Source organism: Nipponia nippon, unplaced genomic scaffold (assembly GCF_047370975.1).
Source record: "Nipponia nippon isolate SJK-2023a ecotype South Korea unplaced genomic scaffold, ASM4737097v1 scaffold_11, whole genome shotgun sequence".
Classification (NCBI taxonomy): domain Eukaryota; kingdom Metazoa; phylum Chordata; class Aves; order Pelecaniformes; family Threskiornithidae; genus Nipponia; species Nipponia nippon.
In genome coordinates, this window is record NW_028262302.1 from 14819522 (window position 1) to 14841660 (window position 22139).

At 46.3% G+C, this 22139-nt stretch overlaps 1 protein-coding gene across 4 annotated transcripts in view; it reads right to left on the reverse strand.

Annotated features, from left to right (window-relative positions):
• PRIMA1 (proline rich membrane anchor 1) overlaps positions 1–19798 on the reverse strand; it is a 56443-nt gene extending 36645 nt beyond the window's left edge. Inside the window, exons 1-3 of one of the 4 annotated variants that reach the window (XM_087747589.1) lie at positions 19573–19788; positions 19121–19254; positions 12678–12828 (exon numbers count right to left, since the gene is read on the reverse strand). In XM_087747589.1, the coding sequence (XP_087603715.1) occupies positions 12678–12828; positions 19121–19213 (244 nt within the window). In that variant the 5' untranslated portion in view covers positions 19214–19254; positions 19573–19788. Of the gene's footprint in view, positions 1–12677; positions 12829–19120; positions 19312–19572 lie in introns of those variants that run through there. The other 3 variants (XM_087747591.1, XM_087747593.1, XM_087747590.1) reach the window with 3 other exon arrangements.
• Between the last annotated feature and the right edge of the window lie 2341 nt (positions 19799–22139).

Below are 22139 nucleotides of genomic sequence, written 5' to 3' on the forward strand. Positions count from 1 at the left end.
TTTCCCCGCTCTCTGCAACTTAGATCAGCGCCAGGCTGGGCAGCACTGAGATAGTCCTAGTGACACCCCCAGACAGTCCTAAGCGCTGCCTCCCCGTGACAGCCATTGCTCGGGTGAACCCTGCTGTACCTGGTGGCCTGCTTTCCGAAACACAGGAGTTGTCAATCAGATTAGTGGGTATATCTGGTGCCTCTAAGAAACAGGTCACAACTGTCTGAATATTTGTTGTTAAATTAGTACCCTTGAATTTATTTTAGAAGGTGACCTGATTTCCAGAGGTTCTGAGCATTCAGAGAGCCAGGATGCTTTAACTTGGTTACTTAAATGTGGCTATACAAGCTTAAGTTTAATCTTCTGAATTTTATGATATAGGCTTTAACCTCTCTTTAGGCAGACTGTCACAGCAGGTAGAGGACAGAAATTCCTCTCAGGACATGGGTTCCAGCCTCAGCTCTCCCCCTTGCTTGTTGGAAAGATCTTCACACCCAGCCCCTGATTCTCCTTCTCTGGGATGGGGACAGTAGTCCCAGCTTTCCAAAATGTTGCAAGATACAGGGATAAAATGTGCAACGTGAGGCTTATGTCAGCACTGTTGTTATTCCTATCCCAATTCTCTAATAGGGTAAATAGGTAAATTTATAACTACTTCATCTATATTTCTACAAGAACCAGCTGTATTTCCCTGACCTTCCCGTCAACTACCTATTCAAGCAAACACAGCAGCAAGGCCACAGTCTACAGCAGAACAACAGCAGCCCAGCACTGACCTGGGAACAGTAATTCTCAGTTCTTTTGAACAGAGGCACCACTGAGAGGCACAGAGATGCACCAGCACAGTGCCATCCACTTCATTGCACAAACACACAGTCTGGCTCTCCAGCAGCGAGCGATGCACGCAGAAAGCATGGGCTATTCTTCAGCAGGGAAAATCAGTGCTGAGGATCATCTGCTTGCCCCAGCAAACTGTGGGACCCCGTCACGTTACGGCAGTGGAAAGAGCATCTTGGAGAAAAGAGGCCTGAAACCACAGAACATTCATGCTAACTCTGCCTTTGCCATTTCAGCAGTCTGAAACCTGAAAGCATAGTAGCATATTTCCATCGGTATTCAACAAGCATACACACATGCACGCATACATACATACAGATATCTATATATGTCCCTCCTCCCTCCCCCCGCTTTGGCTGGCACAGATTTCCTAGAGAGGATCTAAAAACAGGTATGATACACAGGGATGAGTGAACTCGCAACACTTTTTAAGGATGAACTTAACACCTGTAATAGGTGTCAAACCATCAGCCTTGCAGACCATGCAGGTACTGCAGCTTGTCCCCTGCCAGCGTGTCCCAGGTACGCCTGCTCTGCGGCCACTTCTGTGAGGACCCGGTCAGCCGCCACGCTGTGCGAGCCTTTGGCTTCCCCACTGTGTCTTGTAACAAGGGTGAAAAAAATCAGAAGCTTCTGTTTTGGTGTTTGCTGTGGCAGGCCCCCTGCCTGCTGAGACCCACAGAGCTCAGTACATGCATGAACAACTTCAACACAGGCAAGAGGAGGGTCGCTGCTATGAATCAAATGTGGAGACTTTTTCAAGCTTCTTGGGAAAAGGGCTACTTTTTTTTGCCGGCTTACAGCATTGAGCCCTGGGGTATTTGACAGTGGTAGGGACCAGTGGAAGCAGTAAAGGGTCACATCCAAACTGGAACTTGCTGGGGACAGGAGATGTATTTTCCCACAGAGCTTTCCTCCTCCATCACATAGCCAACATCACCTCCCAGATCCACTGCAGTAAGATAGGTCTGAAGAGAAACAATTTTTCTGGACAGTTGTCTCCCCCAGTCAAGCTGGCTTTCTTTCAGGCTGTTTTGGAGGCTGTTTTGGGGCAGAAGATGGGCTCATCACCAGCGACAGGCTCCTGCATGGGGCAGTGCAGCTGCCGAGGGCATCTCATGAAGAAGTGACTGCCAAGGAGCAAAGACATGAGTAGAAAATTGGCATCATCCTCCCTGTGTCCTCCCTCGTGACCTGCTGGCCACCACCTGCCTCAGGTCAGCAGCGAGGAATTGCTTAGTAAACAGCACATAGAAAGCATTCATCCTCTCCAAAATAAGCTGAAGTGGGCTATGGCTTAGGACGCTTGCTGGGAGTTAAGTGGTTTGGAGAGCTCATTCAGCACCTATCTGAATTTTTAGGTAATAAAAGCCCTTAAAAAGCTAGCCTTTGATTTTACTGAGCCTCAGGCACCCTTGGATGAAATCCATGCCCCAGCAGGCACTGTGAAGGCACGTACAGCTGAGCCTGTTAAGGTACTATGGTAGTGGCACCTATATGGACACTTTAACTACATATACTGATATGCCTTTCAGGCTGTTAATTCTCATATCTGCTGATACATACTCCTTTGCCAGGGCTTTGTTGAAGCTCTATCATCACTGACAGAGGAGAAATAAGACACCATGTAGTGATGTTTTGCACTGTGGGTTCTTGTCCAGCCCCTTAGGCTGCCACCTTTCTTTCATTACCGTGTGGTGATGGCATGGCTATAGGCTCTGCCTCTTGATCCCGGCACAGTGAACGCCTTGTCCTCCTTGCTGTGTGGTGGTGCAGCCTCCTCTTCGATGACTGGTAGGACAGGACATAGCTGAGCAATTTTGTAGTGATTACTGTTCACTTTTGAGCCTAAAATATAATCATCTTCAGTGCTTGACATCCACTAGTCTCAAATCCGAAGTTTACAGAGGTGAAAAAATACCTCAATTTCAGATATGATAACTCTGAGTGGCTGATAGTGTAGCTGACTCTCTTGGGATTTCCCAGCAGGTTGGTGGCAGAGGGAGAAGCAGCACTCTGTACTCCCTTTTCGCCATTCTCCGCAGGGTGGGCAAGACGCTTCCTTTGCAGGAGTCACAGTATGTCACCATAAAGGCTTCTGAAAGCTTACCCATCTTTCAGCTCTTGCAGTGAACAGGCCTTCAAAGGAGGGATGACATAGACTGAAATTCAAACAGCTGAAATATGATTTCAGAAGTCTAAGCTCCTACATTGATGACCACTCATTTGCCAGAGAATGATTAATAAGATACCTCAGGGCTGGCAGATTTAATCCCACAGAAAGATGACAGATTTTCTTGGTATAATGTTCTATATATAGATCAAATTAAGGTCCCGATCTGCACAACTTTTTCAGGCAGCACAGTATTCACATGAGTGGTCCCAGCAAAGTCATAGGCTATGAAATGTAAGTAAAATTCAGTGCTATTGGTATGATTAAGCTATTATCTCCTAGATCCTTTAGTGGCTGTTTAAAGAGCTCAGGAACCTCCAGATAAAAGCAAAGACTGGACAAGCCTCACAGCTTGGAGCTGAAACCTCCTCAAAATTAGTTCCCCTTCAGGGAAGACAGATACAAAACCAGCTTCAGCCAACTGCAGACTGAATTTCCTAACACAGATTGTGGAAGACTTGGAAATAGTTGGAATATTTTCCTAATGTGTCAGTAGCAGCAGTTTCTAAGGCACTGGTTTGTGTCCATCTCTGAAAAATTAATGGTTTGCCCGTTGGGCATTCAGATACTGTAAGGAGAGAGTGACTATAACAGACATATACTTTAGATTGTAAGTACAGATGGCCTTGATCTGCTACATCGACTTAAAGAGTTCACTATACAAAGAAAGCCATATTACAAGTCATATGTCTGAGTTTTAGGGAACAGCCGGCTGACTATGTAGCAGATCCTTCTGTTAGTGTATGGCATCTATATAAACATAATCCTCCTGTTTGACATTACATAGTTTATACCTTGTATCACTTCAATGGCTCAGTTATTGCTGGAAGTAAGGGCTACAGCTATCACTTAAAAATGTCCCTGAGGAGACCAATTAATAATTCTCATACCTAGTGCACTCAAGTTCCTTTTCCAAATTGTATTCAACTTAAGGGAAATAAAATTGATGACCCACCCAGAGTGAAACAGAACTGAAACATGAAATGCCTTCCAAACCAGGTGTAAATTTAATCCTAATAAAACTAAAATTACATTTATCAACTGATAAATTTTCATGCAGTGTCCATAAAATATAGAATACTTAAAATGGCAATTACATCACATTAACAGATCAAGTCATTCCACCATGCCAAATGCCCAACACAAAGTCCTCAATCAGCACTCAAAGTACATTTGTAACTCTCTGAAAGCTAAAAGACAAGGCACAGGCTACCTTACAGTCACAAAAGCAAGCAAACTGGTCACTGGTTGCTATCTGTGCTTTCCTCAGGCTTTACACAGAAGTCTGGACCTGTGCAGGTAGAGGAGCTTTTGCAGAGATGCTGCTCACCATCACTCCCTACTGAAGCCTACAGCAGTAGGCAGCCAGTGCTGCAGAACGATGCCCTGTAAAGCTGAGGCACAGCACCCGCAGCTTGCCAAATCTAACCAAGGGTTAAACCAAACCCTCCCTTTGCTCCACTGACAGTCACTTCCTTTGATAGTGGCTATGAAATAAGATTATGCACTGCTTCCAAAAGGAAAGGAAAATGCCCAGGGATGATTCAATAGAATCTGCTCCATTGGTACAAGTCCAGTTTAATAGCAGCAGTGCTCCTGGTAAAAGTCCAGTTTAATAGCAGCATTTGTCAAGGAACAGATTTTTGTGTAAAATATTTCTAACCAATGAACTGATGAAATATCAGCTCTATTTAAAAGACAGTTCAAAATTATTAAACAATTCATTTTAATAACAATTAGGAATTCACAATTTGCTACTACATATATGTGGTTATAATGTGATATGATTTACTAGTGGAAGCGTTAAATTAACTTGCATAAGTATTAATGACAGTTTTTGGCAGTGGCATCAGTTATTAACGTATGTTTGTACTATATTAATGGAAACCATGTACTCACTTTGGGATAACATCCCAAATGTCCAGACTGCTGCTTCCTTGATCTGCTACATCGACTTAAAAGTTACCCATAGGTTGCAATTACACAGGCAGTGCAACACCTTTATAGCATGCTTACAACTAAGACAATGCAAAAAACCATTAAAAGAACACACATTTCTGTGGGTCAGCTTTACCAAGGTTAGCTGCTTAGCCTTCCCTCCTAGAACAGCTTGTCCCAATTAAGAGTTTGCTGCTGACTTGTGAGGTGAGGCACAAGTCCTTCTGCCACGGGCAGGGCAACCTACAATTACTTGTAAATCAGCAGCCTCTGACTCATCAGTAACTTCACTGAAGATTTCTTATCATCTTCTTAATCAGTGAAATGGTAGGCATGTACAAATGGACTGCCATCCACACAGGGAATTAATGTCTTCAGCTTAGCCAACTCCTTTTGCTTAAAAAAAAAAAAATCATCACTGTTGGAGTATGCAGCTCAGTAGAAAGGACTGTTCTACTGCAGAATCAGTTTAATATCTGATGCTTCTTTTTTCAAAATTAGACAATGCTTTTAATCTATAGATAATAGAACTCCCACTGATTCCTGCACTGCAAAATCTGGCCTGAGGCTCTTACTTTTAAATACTTCAAAATGTATGAACGAGTGCATTTTCAAGAGAGTGGATTTTTCCATAACATGGATTTATTACTGCATGAAAAATTCAAAACAAATCTGCAAGGTCCCAGAGCAGGGGGAAGATTCATCACTTGCCTAAATAAAAATTAGACTTGGCAAAACATTTCAGAATTTATTGTGGTGAAAAACTCCGAATTGGGAAAGCAATGGAAGCTGTGATTGACACTCTGATCTAACCAGTGTTTTACAAAGATAGACAGAGAGTTTACAACAGCCCAATACGAGGAGATGTTAGGTGCGCGAGTGATAGCAGACTGATATCGTGCAAGTATTTGCATGAACCTTTCCAGTCTTACCTGCTTTCTAGTCACTAATCCAGCTCTTCAGACTTAATATAACATCCCAGGTGTCCAAACTATTTCAAACTTCATATTTGATTGCTGCTTAAGAAACCTCCTCACCCTAAATAATTTTCTCATTTTGACTGGGAGGTGAGGACTTGTAACTTTTATTCCTATGCCAGAAATAACCGTGCTAAATGCAAAAAAAAAAGCAGTATTTTGAAGTCTTTATGTCTTTAGTGATAAAAACAGAGGTGCCTGCAGTTTGAGGCAGGAAATCTAATCATTGCATTTCTGATGTACGTGGGTGAATTCTGCCTAAATCCCATCTTGGATGCTTAGTGATTTGGTTCACTGTGCTAACAGAGAAGGTAGTGTCTGTGATGTGAAAACAACACGATGGGGACCTGGACTAGACTCTGCATGTGCCATCATCCATGACTCCAGGCTGCGAGGCTGGATTTCAATTTAGATTTGAAAGCCTCAAAATCCTACTGCCAGTTCTTAGAGTCACAATCCTCCAGTAAAATGCAAGTGTATGTGGGAGAAGACAAGAATTGAATTTTGGTTTTGCTTTGTAAATTATAAACAATGCTCTCACACAAGACCGTAATTCACAGTATGACAGCTGTGTTACCAAAACTGAAAGGGCTTCCCTGTTTCAGCATTCTGCTTGCATTTAAAAAAAATCACTGTCTAGACCAGACTTGTGGTAAAACAATATTCTCTCACAGTAGCCGTCATTACCATAATTGGTGTAGGAGATGATGTGCCCCCTGCCATTTTGGTGCTACTGTAGCTGTCTTCCATTACTGTTCAATTTTGGTGGTCGCTATGTTGTATGAAGTATAGGGGAAAACGTCTTCCCCATATTATAAAACAAAAACACCCCCATCTGTTTGCTAACAATCCCTTTGGGCATCAGCACTTGTGAGAAGTTAATCCAAGACTCCTCAAGTGTACCCAAATATCTCAAAACTACTCAGAACCAGTCCTTCTGGCAGATGGGCGGTAGGTAAAGGCTGGTCTTGCCAGCTGAGCCCTTAGGGACGGAACTGCTTTTGCATCGGCTGTTAGGAAAGGTGCAAAGCACTCACAAGACAAAAGGCCCACCCAAAGGGAAACTTAAAAGTCAGAGCTCTCTGAGACTCAACCCATATTGCAGTAACTACGCTAGACTGCCTGCAGCAAATTCTTTGGCACCTCATGTTTTAAAACATGTGGTGGCCTCCAGGAGGACTTCAATTTAGTTTGCAATCACAATCTCCCCTCAGCTGCTGGGGGACAATCACAGACCTCTGCCGAGGACAAAAGCCCTTTTGGCATTGTGTAGGCAAGCACATCAACATCTGTATCCATGCAGTACAAGAAGCGATGTGGCGAGCAAGCATCAGGACCATGCTCAGCTCTCCTGTTTGAATGGCCATGTGGAGACAGTGGTCAGCATGACGCTCAAACTCATTCTCTGGATCTGCACTGGGTCACCCTGTCCATTCTACCACCAGGATTTAGGTCATAGAAAAGCCTAAGGAAAAAACATTTCTTATTCTTTTATGTCCCAGAGCCATACGGTTTTTATTTCTCTAACAAGTTCCTTCTGTGGAAGGCTATGTTGTTAACAGTCAGCAAGCCAAATCTGCAAATTTTAGTTGCTTTAAAACCTACTCAAAGTTTAAGAAGTTCTAGACTGTTCCTGTACTTCAGATTCCTGCCTATATACACACATTGTGACCATCTGTCCTAAAAGATCCAAATGCCCTTAGCTTTCCTACTTGCAGTAAAGGGACCCTGCTCACTTTCTGAAATTAAGCTATATATCTGTGCTCATACAGTTGCCAAAAAGTTGCACCCTTCCTGCAGTTGGTAATTTTTATTTTGGCATTTTCATCAGCCCAAATAATTAGTTAATTAGATGCACTATCTCCAAAGATAAAGGAAAAGATTTCACCTTGAAAAACAAAATCATACAATTACAGCCTGGAGATTAGAGTCCTCTGCAGTGATATCATTCCCTTTGGCTTTGCACTGACTTGATTGTGCTTTATCTCAACTGATAGCTCACGGCAAGCTTTCACTGAGGTCAGGAGCTGTAAAGACCTCACCATGTACCTATGTGCAAGCGTCCAACAAGTCAGAGGTCGGTTCACGTATCCAGACTCAGCTGCACTAGTACAGCTTGTAATGATCTCTTTAATTTAAGTTTCCTCCTCTAAATTTTGACTGAAGCAATGTCTGACTGGACACTTCCATCATCCAAAGAGGGGATGGCAGCACCACGGACTCCTCACCCAATGCGGGAGATGGGTAGAGCAGAGACAGCAGATGTTGCTAACCAGCAAGTGAGGAGTTTATGCTGAACATCCTTTCTCTTCCTTGTACCATTTTGAAGAAGCCACTTCTGAAATGTTTTTTCCTCAAATCTTACACAGGTTAAAACTGATACCGACTGCAGTGTATGTCTAGCTTTAAGTGTTTCCTGTTTTGAAAGCCTGAATTCTACTTCCAAAGTAGTTTCTTCTTTGCAATGCCTCTGGAGAAACCTGCGTGCTCACAAAGTATTTAAGGGTTGACAACAGCAGTATTTCAGATTTTGAAGGGTCAACATCATTTGAACTAGCTTAATCTCATGGGTCTGTGAAGCTGGGTTAGAAATGCTGCCTAAACAAGTACTCCATCCACCTTGCCTTAGTCCTGGCTGAAATCCAGAGACAAGGAGGAAAGCAGATGGAGGGAAAAAAAGAAACAGTTAATTAAAGGCCAGGTTCTGAGCATCTCTATCTCCTTCACGTCATTACAGCCACATCTATGGAACACACTCAATTTCATTGAAAGTTCCTCCTTTCTTTGCTGTCAGCATCTAAGCTTAGTTGGCCGGCCTTAGGCCCCTCAGAGCCTCATGAGCTTTCCCTTCACTTCATCAATGAGCAGTTTTCTAGGCACGGGTTAAAGAGCCGGATGCTGCTTGCATAAGGAGAGTTACTGCGGAAACATCAATATGCCAGACCATCTGGAGAAGCCGCAATTGGCTCGGTGACCATGTCTCCTGACAGTCCCACCACTTTGTCACACACTCCCCACCACCCTAGTTACTTCTAACATGGGCTGGAGCCCCTCTCCTTGAAGACCCTCAGTAAGGTACACATTGACACTGAACAAGACAGCAGTACCTCAGTGGGATGCCAACAAACTGCATCTGGAATGAAGCTCAGGATACTCAAAACTGAAATGCTCCATGTGTCCCACTTTACAGAAAGACACAAGGCTGAACTAGCAATATTGAGAGAACCAGCATCCACAGGGACCATCATGGCTGATTCTAGCCTTCATTTAGACACCGTAAAGCAGACGGATTCACTGGGGCAAATCAGGAGTCCTCCGCTTAGCAAGGAGGAGGCACATAGATATGCTGCCAAGAGGGAATGTCCCATGACAGCCGCAGAGCAGATGCAGTGAAGGCAAGAACAGGGTTGGAGGGGACATCAGAAACACCAGTGGTCTGTGTGAAGGAGTTAGAAACATGGGAAAAGGAGGCCCGTGGTCATGGCTGAAGGAGGACAAAAGCAGTCTATGTTTTCTTTCCTGGGGCCTGGAGTTCTGGTGGCAGAGGCATTCTCTGAATTCACCAGTCCATAATTTTGTTGTCCATATTTGGAAATATATGGGCCATGTGATCTAATTTAATTTCCCATATTCACATTGTTGAACGAATAATAAGCCTCCTCAGGGTGCACTGAAACACACCCCACACATCCCTGCTGTAAGTACATGACTATAACAGTGAGGTGTCTCCTAAAGCCTGGAGAGTTGGTGTTTCTACCACCGCTCATGTATTTAGACTGACTGTTAAGTTGCGTGTGATTCTACTCATTTTCTGTGGAGGGAATTAGCTTATTGTCCCTCAGAGTAAACACAACATTTACCAGTTATTATACGTGAATTCTGAAATTCAGAACATTTAACAGATTTTGTTCATCTATCTGCAGGAAGCAGAGCTAAAGATTTGTCGCTCAATCAACCTGTCAATATCGAAATGTCTAAAGAGACACTAAATGCACTGTAATTGTTCCTGAAAGTCCTCAGTTGTCCTCAAGCACAATAAAAACCTTTCAGGGAGTGATTCAGCAGCTCACAAACAGTTACCCAGTGCCATCTCATACATCCAAGTAGGGTTTGCAAAACATTCAGGTGGGACTGATAAGAAAGGACACAAAGAGGGTCCCCTGCTTTTCCACAGCAGCAGCAAGAGACCAGATAGGACATGTCAAAGAGCACTAGATGGCTTCATTTAGCAGATAACCGAGCTGTCAGTGTCTGTAGTAACTGGATGGACAGGAATTTTCTATCTATTGGCTTTAATCACGAGGACCAAACCACAGTAGCTGTTTTAGAAGGATGTAGAGATGATCTAAACCTCCAACAACATTCAGTTTGATTGCAAAAAGAGCTTTTAAGGACAGTGCCTAGCAGGCTGCAGCCTTTAGTGGCTCACAAAGCTCTGAGAGCAATGCCAGCATCTTTATGAAGTGCCTCATGGCACAGACACTGTACCTTGTAAAGCTAAAAAACTTGCAGCTCCTGGGCTGCTGCTTTTTTGCAAAGGTCTTTCCAGTACTTAACTTTAATCACTTAAAAAGTGCAAAGTGCAAGTCTAGCATCAACCACTTAATAATAGCATGTCTTGCCCCTTTACTGCCCTCTCCTCTGAATGCTGTTTAAAAGCACTGTCTATAACATCAATATTTAACCACAAGGCTTGCTCGTTCTCACAAGGCTGGGGATTGCTGTACACGTGGGCTAAATCACAGTGCCTAGACAGCTGATAATAATGAAAGCATCTTTCAAGATGAGGCACTTGATTGCTACTCTAAAGCTTACTGGTGAAAGGACTGTGTAATCTTTTTTTTTTTTTATTGCATTTGAAATGAAATAACTTGTTTAGATATTAGTCATCTGGATTTATATAGCTCATTTTTAGAACTGGGTTAGCACCTGGCAATCCAGCCTGAGTAAGCATCAGGCTATCCCAGTCGCAGGCCCATTTGATTTCTCTTTCCTCTTTTTGCAACGTGTGACAGACTTCTTTTTTTCTGGCACGATTTCCTTCCCGCTTCACTGGAGACAAATCCACGCACTCAGACCAGCTGCCTGACGGCAGCCCGGGGAGGGGAAGCAGCCGGGCAGCGGTGCCCTCCTCCCGGCGCAGCTGAGCAGCAGGGCTGGTCCCTGTGCCAACACTGCTTGACACGTCTCGTGTGGGTGAGAGCAGCTCCCTCAGGGTAATGGGGTACCCCAGGTACAAGAAAATGGAGTGGCAAAGTACTTTATTTTCTGACTGTGAGACAAAGATCAAGGGAATTTTCAATATCACTGTCCATGACATTTTCCTGAACATTGAAAGAGATTTTTCCTGCTATAAAAAAACCTTCATCTCTGCTTTCCATGCTGTCTTTGTACTTCCTTTCCCAAGTGTTTCACTGTTGTTTTTTTTCCTGCCTTTGCCTTAAATTTCTGCAGTGTGGCACAAATACAAAGCACGCTCCTGGCAGAAAACACGCTGCAAAATTCTGCCTGTCCTCTGCCTGGCTAAAAGCTGTGCAGAAGCCTTCTTCGTGTCTTCCGCACATCTGGGGATGGCGCTGATAAAGACAAACAGCCAAATGATCCTACCTAATGATTTCTTTTCCCCTGGGGGAAGCACTGGGAAGGATACTAGGTATACTTTGCAACACTGTTCCCAGAGGAATTTATCTAAGCAGGAAGAAGAATTAATAGGCAGCCTTTTAGGGAGAGACAAATTTGCAAAAATATAGACACATTAAGGAGATTTGCTGGAATACCAAACACCTGGGACCTAAAAGTGCCTGTGCAGGGTCCAGCCCATGTCCCTGCACCCAGCCAGCGCAGGTAGTGCCGGTGAGCTCCGTCCCACTGCGGAGGGACTGCCTCTCCGGGGACCACCAGCACAGCTATCGCTCTCCAGAAAGGATCTTGTGCATCAGGGATCACAGGAATAGTGATGTGGAAGGAAGCTGGCAGAGCTAGCCAGCAGGAACTGCAGGCACAAAGTGTGCCGGACATGGGGATGCATGGCTGGAAATCAGGAGGAGCTCGGATGGGCTGGATAAGGCTTGGGAGCACTGATTTGTACGAAGAGAAACACATGAGTCTTAGCCCATTACCGGTTGGACTCAATGATCTCAAAGGTCTTTTCCAACCTTACTGATCCTATGATTCTATGATTAGTGGGAAAACTGCTCACTTGCCATTGACCCCAGACATGCCTCTGACTTTTGTTACAGTTGTAAGCAATTTAAAACCAGCGAGCCTGGCTCACTGCTATGGTAAACCAGTAGAGCTCCAGTGTCTTGAAGACAGCCAAACCTGCAGGATGGTCTAGGCAAAGTGTTTTAATTTTTGCCTGCTTATAAATTAATTTGCCTTGGAGCACGCAGACCTCCAAGCTGCACACCTGGCAAAACAGGAGGTCACATAACTCAAGGGGAAGCACAGCGCTATGTCTCCTTCGGAGAGCATTTCCCAGGGCTAGGGCATTAGGGAACCATTTAAAGCTAGGGAATCATATGTAATACAATGAAAGGAGGGAATTTCTCTGGCTTTCCTCCAAAAGCCAAGCATTATTCATTGATCAGAAAACAGATCTCCATCTCTACTGAGAACATTTTTTCCTCCATTTGCTAAGTGGAAAATGACAAACGAGCTAGCTGTGCCCTCTCCCATGTCCTTTCTCCTTCCGTCTGTCCAGGAGTCCCCATCACTTCACCCCCCCTCAGCGCACCACAACCGTACCAGTGGCTACTTACTCGGCACCACTAGCAACCTCGGGGGCGGTGGAGGTGGAGGAGGCGGTGGTAACGGTGGAGGTGGCCTGCACTGGCAAATTTGCTGGCAGCTCTCTGTGACTTTCTCTGCTACAGGCTTGGAGCATGACTTCTGCGGCTCACCCTGAGTGATCTGTGAAGAAATAAGTCATTGCATGAGCAGCAGAAACAGTGAAAATGGACTTTCCATGAATATGTTTCTTGGACTTGAGTACCCGAACAGCACCTCAGACCTGTAGTGAGAACTGAGCTCCTGTTCCTCACTAAGGCCACTGCAAGGAGGCGTCTTCCCTACATGGTCCCCGTTTTTTATTTTTTTGGTTTTACTTAACGCAGTGTCTTCAAGACCTCTTTCCCTCTGTCAAATTTGTTTGAAATTGGCCAGCTGGTTTCTGAGTTATTATGGGGTAAGGAGAAGGCGGGTAGTGGCAGACAATGATTGCATAAGCCTTCTTCCCTCAGGAAAGCCATCCAGCAGCATGCATTATTCACAGGGCCATTGCTGCAAGCCAAAGAGAGCTAATAAAAATTACAAGACAGTTAGGGTCAGGATTATGTTCATTTTCCTTATGGCAGAACTGAAAGCCAGAGGAGATCTCTCCTCTGCTTTGCCAGCCTTGCTTTCATGTTCAGAGAGCACTTCCCGCCAAGAGGAGAGGGAGCCCACATTGTACTCATCTGCGGACCACAGCAATGACACGGTGAAAATGGAAATGCCACAAACTGTGACTGGTAGCCTCTGTAACATTCAGTGTCGGCTGGTAATAAAGCTGAAGATGAGGCATTGCAGAACCCAAGCGTAGGCATCGCTTGGCCATGGACAATGATTTAGCTAGTACTGGTATACAATATATTCAATAGCTTGATCTAGTCATGACAAGGACCATTTATTAACAGCATATTTTTCTTACCATCAGTAATATTTACATGACTAGGAATTTAAGGAATATTCGTAAAATTCCTAATCTAATGCTACAAAATGAAGAGGAATAAGTCCCTAATTAATGAAAAGGAAACATCACAGAAGCTTCTGAGAGGTGTTAGCTTCAGAGGTCTCTAGGCCAGCTCTTTCTGAATGGACTGATACTCAGATGGAAAATACTGGATACAATTTTAAGGAAACAAAGCCTAGAAGATGAATAAGCATGTTATCTAACAAGCACTTTGAATGTAGGATTAGGAGACCACCTGGGACAGACTTGTGTTTTGCTGAAGCTAAGGATAGCTATGCTACATTCAACTGTTGCCTTGTACAGTTTGGTCTTAGGCGGGTTATTGTCCTAATAGTTTTGGTGTAACCTCTTCTTCTTTAACTAGCTCTTTTCCACGATATGTTGGTCCTTACAAAAAAGGATGTCTCATGCCATGCTTTCTGACCTGTTTTAGGCAGGCCTCTTCTGCCTCCCTGCTTATCCCCAGGGTCACCCAGGGTTGCCTTCTCTCCCTCCTGCCCAAGCTTTGCTTCCCTTCCCCTGCCAGCTCTGGGCACACAGTCTGTCTCCTCTCCCCTTTCAACCCCAGCCCACAGCACAGCCAGCGAGCCTCTCCCACCACCCACAGCTGGGCACCAAGGGTGCTGTGCTGCCTCTTGGCTGCAGGAAAGCTGTACACAGTCATTTCATGTATTTCTGGCCAAAAAGACAGACGTGGCTAATTAAAACATCACTGGACAAAGGACACGTTCACATGCGTAGGAGGTTTCTAAACACAGAAAGATGCATTACTCTGGCCTCAGGGAAATGGAGGTAGGGCTTTGTTGATTAAATATTATAGAGAGGGAGGAAAGAACAGAAAAGGCTACGTGTAGCGGAGTTGGAAGGACAGCTCGGAACAGCACAAGTCAGAAGGCCCAGTTCTTTAAACAGCTTGTCAAAATCTATTACCAAACATAGGGAAAAACAAATTCAGCACAAGCGCTTTCCAACTTTCCCCTTCACCATCAAGTAACAGCAAGTGGTTGGTTAAAGACCATCCCAGACAGCTTCCAGGAACTTACACAAACTCTCTGAATGCTCTAATGAATCAAAGTGACTCGGCTTCATAATCCCTCATGGCTGGTAATAAATCTGTCTGCTAAGCAGGCTTATGTATTTTTCAAGTAAGTGATCACAGGCTGCAGAATATCCTCCATGCCATTTCAGCTCTTCCAACGCTCTTCACACGCTGGGTCGGGGTGTTAGGGACTCTCCCAAGAGGAGCCCCGTAGGAAGAGCGCCCACTCCACGCGGGGGCAGTGGCACACCTGGGGCACCTCCTACTTGTACTGGTGTGACAGCATTTACTGCGCTGACAAAGGAGGTAGGGTAACACCTCTCTGCTGGCCCCGGCAACTGATTAGGAAGCAACTATTAACTCCTAGCTACAATTACCATCCCCTACCTAGTTCCCCGGTTGCTGAATCCTACGGCTCGCTACAGTCTCGCAGGAGCCAGTGCAATGGGAGAGGATAGAGACAGAAGAATAACATTGTGCAGGCTTTGAGCCACCTTCATTTGCAGACCAGAAGCAGCTTTGTGTATATAAGTCTGAAGATGGTGCTGGTATGGAAAAGCTACACTGACTTATTGCTCTAACTTAGTATCAACCAGAACCAAAGGCTTGCTCTGTCTTTTTTTAGAACTATTGACTGCTTTTAAATCCCTGGAGGCTCTCCTACCTCAGGCTGGTAATGGAGTGTCCTCAGAAACCAGTGAATATTTTTCTTAATTACTTTGCAGACAAGATTAACCCTATACATGCCCAGCCACTCCCTTCTTCTGGGTACTTTTAAAATATTATTTCTGAAATTAAAAAAAAAGTTGCTTTGTCTCTCAATACCTTAGTCTGAACCTTTACCAAAATTCCCCATGATCATTTTTAAATGGTTGAGAAAGAACTGACATTTAAAAGCATGGGCTTTATCACCTATTCGTTTCCTTTCTCTTGTCATTCAGTAAAACGTCTGGTTGTTAGAAGATACCTGTAGGAACACAGATATTACCTTGCCAGGGGTTTGTCTTAGAGGGTGAGTTTAAAATAACAAAGACATCATAAGTTGGCTGAAGTCTGGCAGGAAAAGGAAAGACCCCAATCGAGGTTGCTGGCCTCGAGAAGGAGAGAAATAGTCAAGGACTGCTGCAAGAAGATTAACTAACAGTAGCAAGATAGAATTAAGAAAAAAAGAAAATACATTTGGCTCCTTTTCAAGAAAAAAAAATCCCACTCTTGATGTCTATTAGTCTTCTTATGAAAGGAATGAAGGCTATTACTTGTGTCTTCTAAAGGTAAGCAGAACAAATCACTAGAAAATATGCTTTAGGGAACAATCTTGCTCTGGCAGAGGATGATGAAATAAATTACTCCATGTTTCTTTCTTACTGTCTGCAATTCAAGGTAAACTGCCTCTATAGGAGATGTCAGGAGAAAAAAGGCATGTTGAAAGAGCCTAGTCTTTCTCTGGCCAGGTCTGCTAATTTGAGTGCGGCCTCAAACTTCACTGCTTGTCTGTTCTGCTGGAGACTACCACGGCCCCAGAATGGCTTTGGAAGCACTTTGCAGGTAATGACTAACCAGAGACCTACCGGGCTGACAGGCAGTTCGTAGCACAGAGGTTGCCTTGGCAAGGGGTCGTCTCCGGAGATGGACTACACAGGGCTTTCTCCCTAGTTTTTACTTCTGCACCTTCCAGCCATTCCTCCAGGTGTTGGAGGTGCCATGAACACGTGTCTCCTCAGCCTGTCTAAAACCTGGTTGCTTGTTTGGCATGAGGCTTTTTTAACACACTCAGCAGCTGGGCGGTTTGGACATATATGTTGCCTGGACTTCAAGCTGATGCATTTTTTTCCCTGCTTTGAAAATACATAGAGTTGACTTTATAGATTTGTGCATTTGATATGAACACGCTTTGCAAAAAGGACAAATGTTTTTAAATATTCATGGAAATGAAAATCTGATCCACAAATGTCCAGGAAAAAGCAAACAGAAAGTGGTAACTGGTGGTTTCCTTTTGCAGTCTCTCTGTTGAAGTTCGTGCCTGTGACGTATTTCTTTTTAATCCGAGATTTCCTTCAGAAACAGTGGTCCTAGTCCTGCTTTGCATAGAGTGGAAGAATAAATCTGCATGTGGTCAGAGCTGTTTAGTATTTCAGTAGAGTCCCATGGGGTTGCAGCAGTCCACCAGCATGCTCTACAGAGTGGGATGGGAAAAGAGAATTAATACAGTCCCCGGAGGGTGGCCCTCTTGTGACTTTTTGAATCAGGTAAAAGGAGGAAAGCTTGAAAAGAAAAGTGCAGTTAACTGAAAAGGCACAGGGACCTCTAAAAGCCTGCTGATGTGGCAAGAGCTTTGTCTCTTGGAAGCAGTCTAGAGAGATCTCAACACTGCTGCATAAATCCCAGGACGGCTCTGCATAATTCACATCAGAATTAATCCAGATCCATGTTTATGAAACCTGAAAAAATGTGACCCTGCTATTTATCATGACACTTACTGCTCTTTTTTTAATTATGTCAAAAGCCTCAGGCAGAATCGTCCCTTCCTTCTTGTCACAGCGCTGGCTACGACGCTAATAAGAAAAGATTGTGGGGTTTGGTTTGGTTTGGTTTCTTTTTTTAATAAGATAAATGCTTCTCCTCTGATTAGCATCTGACTGATTCTCTTAAGTGCCTCAAGGCAGGGCCTGAGGAGGGAATGCAAAGATGTGGGAGGGAAGGCCGTGCCACACATAAGTCATCACACAGACGAATGGGTGAAGAGGGGCCGGGAGAAGAGACGTGAGAAAACACGACGGCTGCCATAGATGGAGCAGGGGCAGGGGACCGACATGACGGGACATTACTGAATTAGTCGAGGAGAGCACGGCTTGCGAGACTTTGAAGATAAGAGCAAGGATTATGACTCAACATGGGGAAGGGAGTCATGGGAAAGATTCAAAGATGCGGGAGTTTTGGTCACAGGAAGGCCGGCATGCCGGTGAGCACACCACACCTGCCCTTCCCATTGGTACCTGCTCATGGGAGCCTTAGATACAGCCTAGTTTTGGGAGAGCTGGAAAAAAACTTGAGTATGAGCAGATTTATCGATTGCCCTTCCACAGAACAGCAGGCAATAGCATAAGTACAGCTGATGAATGGGACAACAAAACTTCCAAATTATTGCAAGGAAAGGCTGGGCCCCTTGGCTTTTCCATTCCTCAGAGCGTGTTTCAATTCTTATAAACGTAATTATTTTGAAAGATCGGCTTAGATCATCTGAGTAGTTTGCCAGAAAGATGTTTATGCAAGTTTTTTTTTTGTCGGCTTGATTGACTGACTGATTACAGGAGAGAGGTTGCAGAAGGCATCTCTTTTTACACAATTGCACTTCCCTTAAAAATGCAGCTACAGTTTTAACTTAAGCTTAGCTCCTTGCATACTTGAGCAGGACAGCAGGAAGGCAGCGCTCGCAGAGATTTTTATGAGGAGGGCATTGGTTTAAAGGAGGTTGTTTTTATTGTATTCCTGTTCATTTTAATCCGTAAGGAGCACAAATCCTCTTTGTCATTCACGGCAAGAGACAAGATGCTAAAACACACAACATCTCTCTTTAATCTCTTGGGAGTCACTAAGTTTAGAACAGGGAGTAAGAGACGTGGAGTCTCCACTCTGTTTTCTCCAAGAAAGAAACTAATTGTTCTGTTCTTGAACAGCACTTGGCTGGCTCATCAATCACTCCTCTGAAGACATATATTATAAATAAACTTTAAAATATCAAAAAGTGACGTATTAGAGTTGAGCTTTGCTGCCGTTCTGATTCCCCGAACTGGATGGACGCTCTCCCTCACCATATACTAATTTCTCCCAGTCCATCTTGCTGGTCACCCCACATTACAATCAAGGTCACACAACATCACAGCGTCGGAGTTGGCAAAAGCTGATTCAGCCCTTTACCCAGAGAAACCTCAATTCGCAATCAACGTCGAAAACCCACGGCAAAACAGGACCAAAATCAGACTGCCGGAGCTTCGCTCCGTGCATCGCTGCTTTCCGTGCATCTTGCCACCTACAGCAAAATGCGCTTACAAGCCCCGCGGCTGCCGGCGCGCCGAAGAAAGTCCGCTGCATCTCGCTCAGCCCGACCACACCGAGTCCGGCGCCGCCGGGGGCCGGGAGCCGGCTCCCGCTCCCCGCCCTGACGCGCTCCGTCCCGCCGCAGCCGGCGAGGGGGCACCGCGCCGAGGGGAGCAACAGCTCTGCCCGCCCCGGGGGCCGCCTGCGCCACCGCCGCCCCGCCACCGGCCGCCCGCGCCCGCCGCCTCCCCGCCCTGCCGGGGGTGCCGCCGGGGCCCTGCCCGCCGCCCCCCGCTCCCCGCGCCCGCGCCCGCACCCCGGCCCCGCCGCCGCCCCCCGCTCCCCGCATGCCGGCGTGCGGGCGCGGCGCAGCGCCGGGCAGGCTCGGGCGGCCCTACCTGGACGGAGCCCCAGAGCGGGTGGAGGGCACAGTGCAGCAGCAGGGAGGGCCAGCAGCAGCGGAGCAGCCCCAGCAGCTCCCGGAGCAGCATCCCTCCTGGGCGGGCGGGCGGGGGCGCGGGCTCCGGGCGACCTGGGGAGGGAGCAGAGCGAGCCGGCAGCAGAGGCGTTGGCTCGCACCCATCCCCGGAGCGCGACTGTCCCAACTTTAATTCTGGAGGGGAGGGAGGGAAGGAGGGAGGGAGGGAAGGAGGGGGGGGGAGGGAGGCAGGGAGATGGGCGGGTGGGGAGGGGAAAGGGTGGTCGGGAAAACCCAGCACCCTGCAAGTCCCGGCTCCCTCAGCGGGGAGACATACCTCCACCCCCGCCCTGCCCGCCCCGCCGGCTCCCCCTCCCGGGGATGCTCCGCCGGCAGCCCGCCCGCGCCGGGGGCTCCGCGGCCGGCGCTCACCGCTGAGCCCGGGGCTCCCTCACACCCCGGGGGGCGGAAAAAGTTTGGAGCCGGGCGCGGGGGTAGAGGGGCCGGGCGCTGCCGGGGGCGCTGCCGGAGCCGGAGAGGCGGGGAGAGCGGCGTGGCAGCGCAGCCCGGGGATTGCATCGCCCCCCTGCCCGCCGCCGCTGCTGCAGTGATTTTTCAAGCCCATCGAGGCAGTCCCTCGCGCGCTCGGCTCCCCTCGGCTCCCGCTCCGCGCCCGGGCTCCTCCCGGCGGCGGCTTCCCCCCGCTCGGCCCCGGCGAGGCTGGTCCGGGGCGGGGGCGGCCCCCGGGGCGGCTCGGGGAGCTCCGGCGGGCCCGGGAGGCGCCGCTGCCGCCCCCGCGCCCTCCCCGCAGTCGGGAGCCGGGCCAAGCCACGCGACCGGCACCCCCGTGTCCTGGAGGAGCCTCATCCCAAATTGCAGCCAGGTGGCTTTTGGGGTTGGTGGTTTGTTTGGTTTTTTTTCCCCTCCGAGTGATGCGAGGGCTTGTCCTGTGACAGGCGGGAGTTGTCGGGTCTGTGTCCCCAGCCCGGTGTCTGTGGGATGTAACAAGGAAGATGCTTTGTGGCATTCGTGTTTCTGTGTAATAACGAAGCGTGCAGAAATGTTTAACATGATAAAGAATCCCCTAATATCAAGGCACCGCAGCCCAGCCTCCCTGCAAGGAGGAAACAGGAGAAAATCAAAGGTGGAGGGGAGAAAATCAAAGATGAAGATAGTTTCACCTCCAGTGAAGCAGTTAATGAGCAAAACGGCTGCTCTGTGAATGGTGGTTGTTGCTGCAAGTTGGGCTTGGTGTGTATCAGGATGCCCAAAAGCATCTGTTGTTGGGTTAATGGCTTGGGGGTCCTGTTTTCAATGCTTTGAACAAAGTAAGCAAATGGGTTTGAACAAAATATTGGGCCTAGGGCTTATATTTCATACCCAGAGATGAATGAGTTTGAGGACACCGATTTTAGTTTTTCTTTGTATTTCTGGCACCCACTGAGCCAAGTTTAATAATCAGTTTCATAAAAATCCACTCAGTGAAGCAGGAATGGAAATACATTAACTTCTCAGCCGATAAAGGGCTAAAATTCTCTTTTTGTACCACTGCTACATCAACCCCCATTCATTTCAGTGCCGACAGACACTGGTTTAAATGTCAGGACTATCAGGCCCAGCAACATCTTAGAAATAAGAACAACATAGTGGAATTTAATGGAGTTACACCTGAGTTGAGGTAGACCCATTGAGCCTAGGCATCTGTTTGTAAATCCCCGTCTTGTGGGTCTGTAAGGGCAGAATACAGAGAGACAGAGACATTACGCCTTGGGTACAGGCAGTAATTGTACAGCAAATATTTTTTCTGTAACGATGCTGAAAAAGATGGCGTCCTTTTCTGTAAGTCTACTGTGTAACATGCAGTGCTTAATATATTGTGCTCATTCAATTATAGTTCTAGTGAGCTGGAGTCACAAGAGACAGCAAAGCTTTTCAGGCTTTCTGGTGATTTCCTGAAGGTATTTCAGCACTTGGTCACAGCACAGAACATAATAAATTGCACCATCTGTATACATAGTTCTTGGTTCCTGACAGAATGAGAGATAAGGCTTTAGGCGTTGTATGCCAAAAAAATACAACACAGATTTCTTTTCTTTCAGTATTTACAATGCCTTAATGTCAGAAGAACTGTGGATTTTCCTGCCATTAGCAATTGTCCAAGTAGCCATCTCGAAGCGTTGCTCCCGTGGTTCAAAGACAACCCAGGGAACTGAGGACACGGGGCCAAACTCGACTCGCAGTTGCACGGAAGCAAGTGCAATCAGGGATATTGTTCTGACACAAACAAGAGCAGAGTTTGGCCCAGGTAATCAGCATCTTTTCTGTTTCACACTGGTAATTGACAGTTCCCTTGGGGTAATGATTGGGCTTGTGGATATATTAAATCCAGTCTTTGGCCCCAGTGATGTGGTCCACACAGAGGCATATTTCCCATTAGACTGAATGGCTGAAGGAAGGGCTGAGTATATGCCCTATTCTTGTCCACATGATACCAGCGCTTTTCTTTAGTTGAATTGGCTTCTGTTCTGTAGTTTCTATGGAAAGAAAGTAGAGTCCAGGAATTTTTCCCACTTAAAAGGAAGAAAAATGATATGGTGCTTGTAAGACTGCAGGCCCTGAATCAATGACAGACTTGAAATATGTTTTGCTTAATAACACATTAAGTGTTTTGTAGCACCAGGACTGGTGCGAGGAAGAACATGATGGTTTGTCTGCAGCAGTCACGCTACTGAAGTGTTGAGACGGATATTGGCTAGGGCTACGATCCCTGAACCAGAACCAGGATTTCCTGGGCTGTAGTCCTACTACTAGCCATGACTTCCTCCGCTACCTTGGGCACATTTTTAAAATCACCTGCACCAGGTTTCCCACCTGTTAAAATGGCATGGCCAAATCCAGCTACCTGAGGGCAGCGGTGTGTTTGGTGGTGGAGGCAGTAACGAGATCCGGCCCTCCAAGGTGTATTTAGCACATCACAGAAATCAGGAGCAATGCCAGAT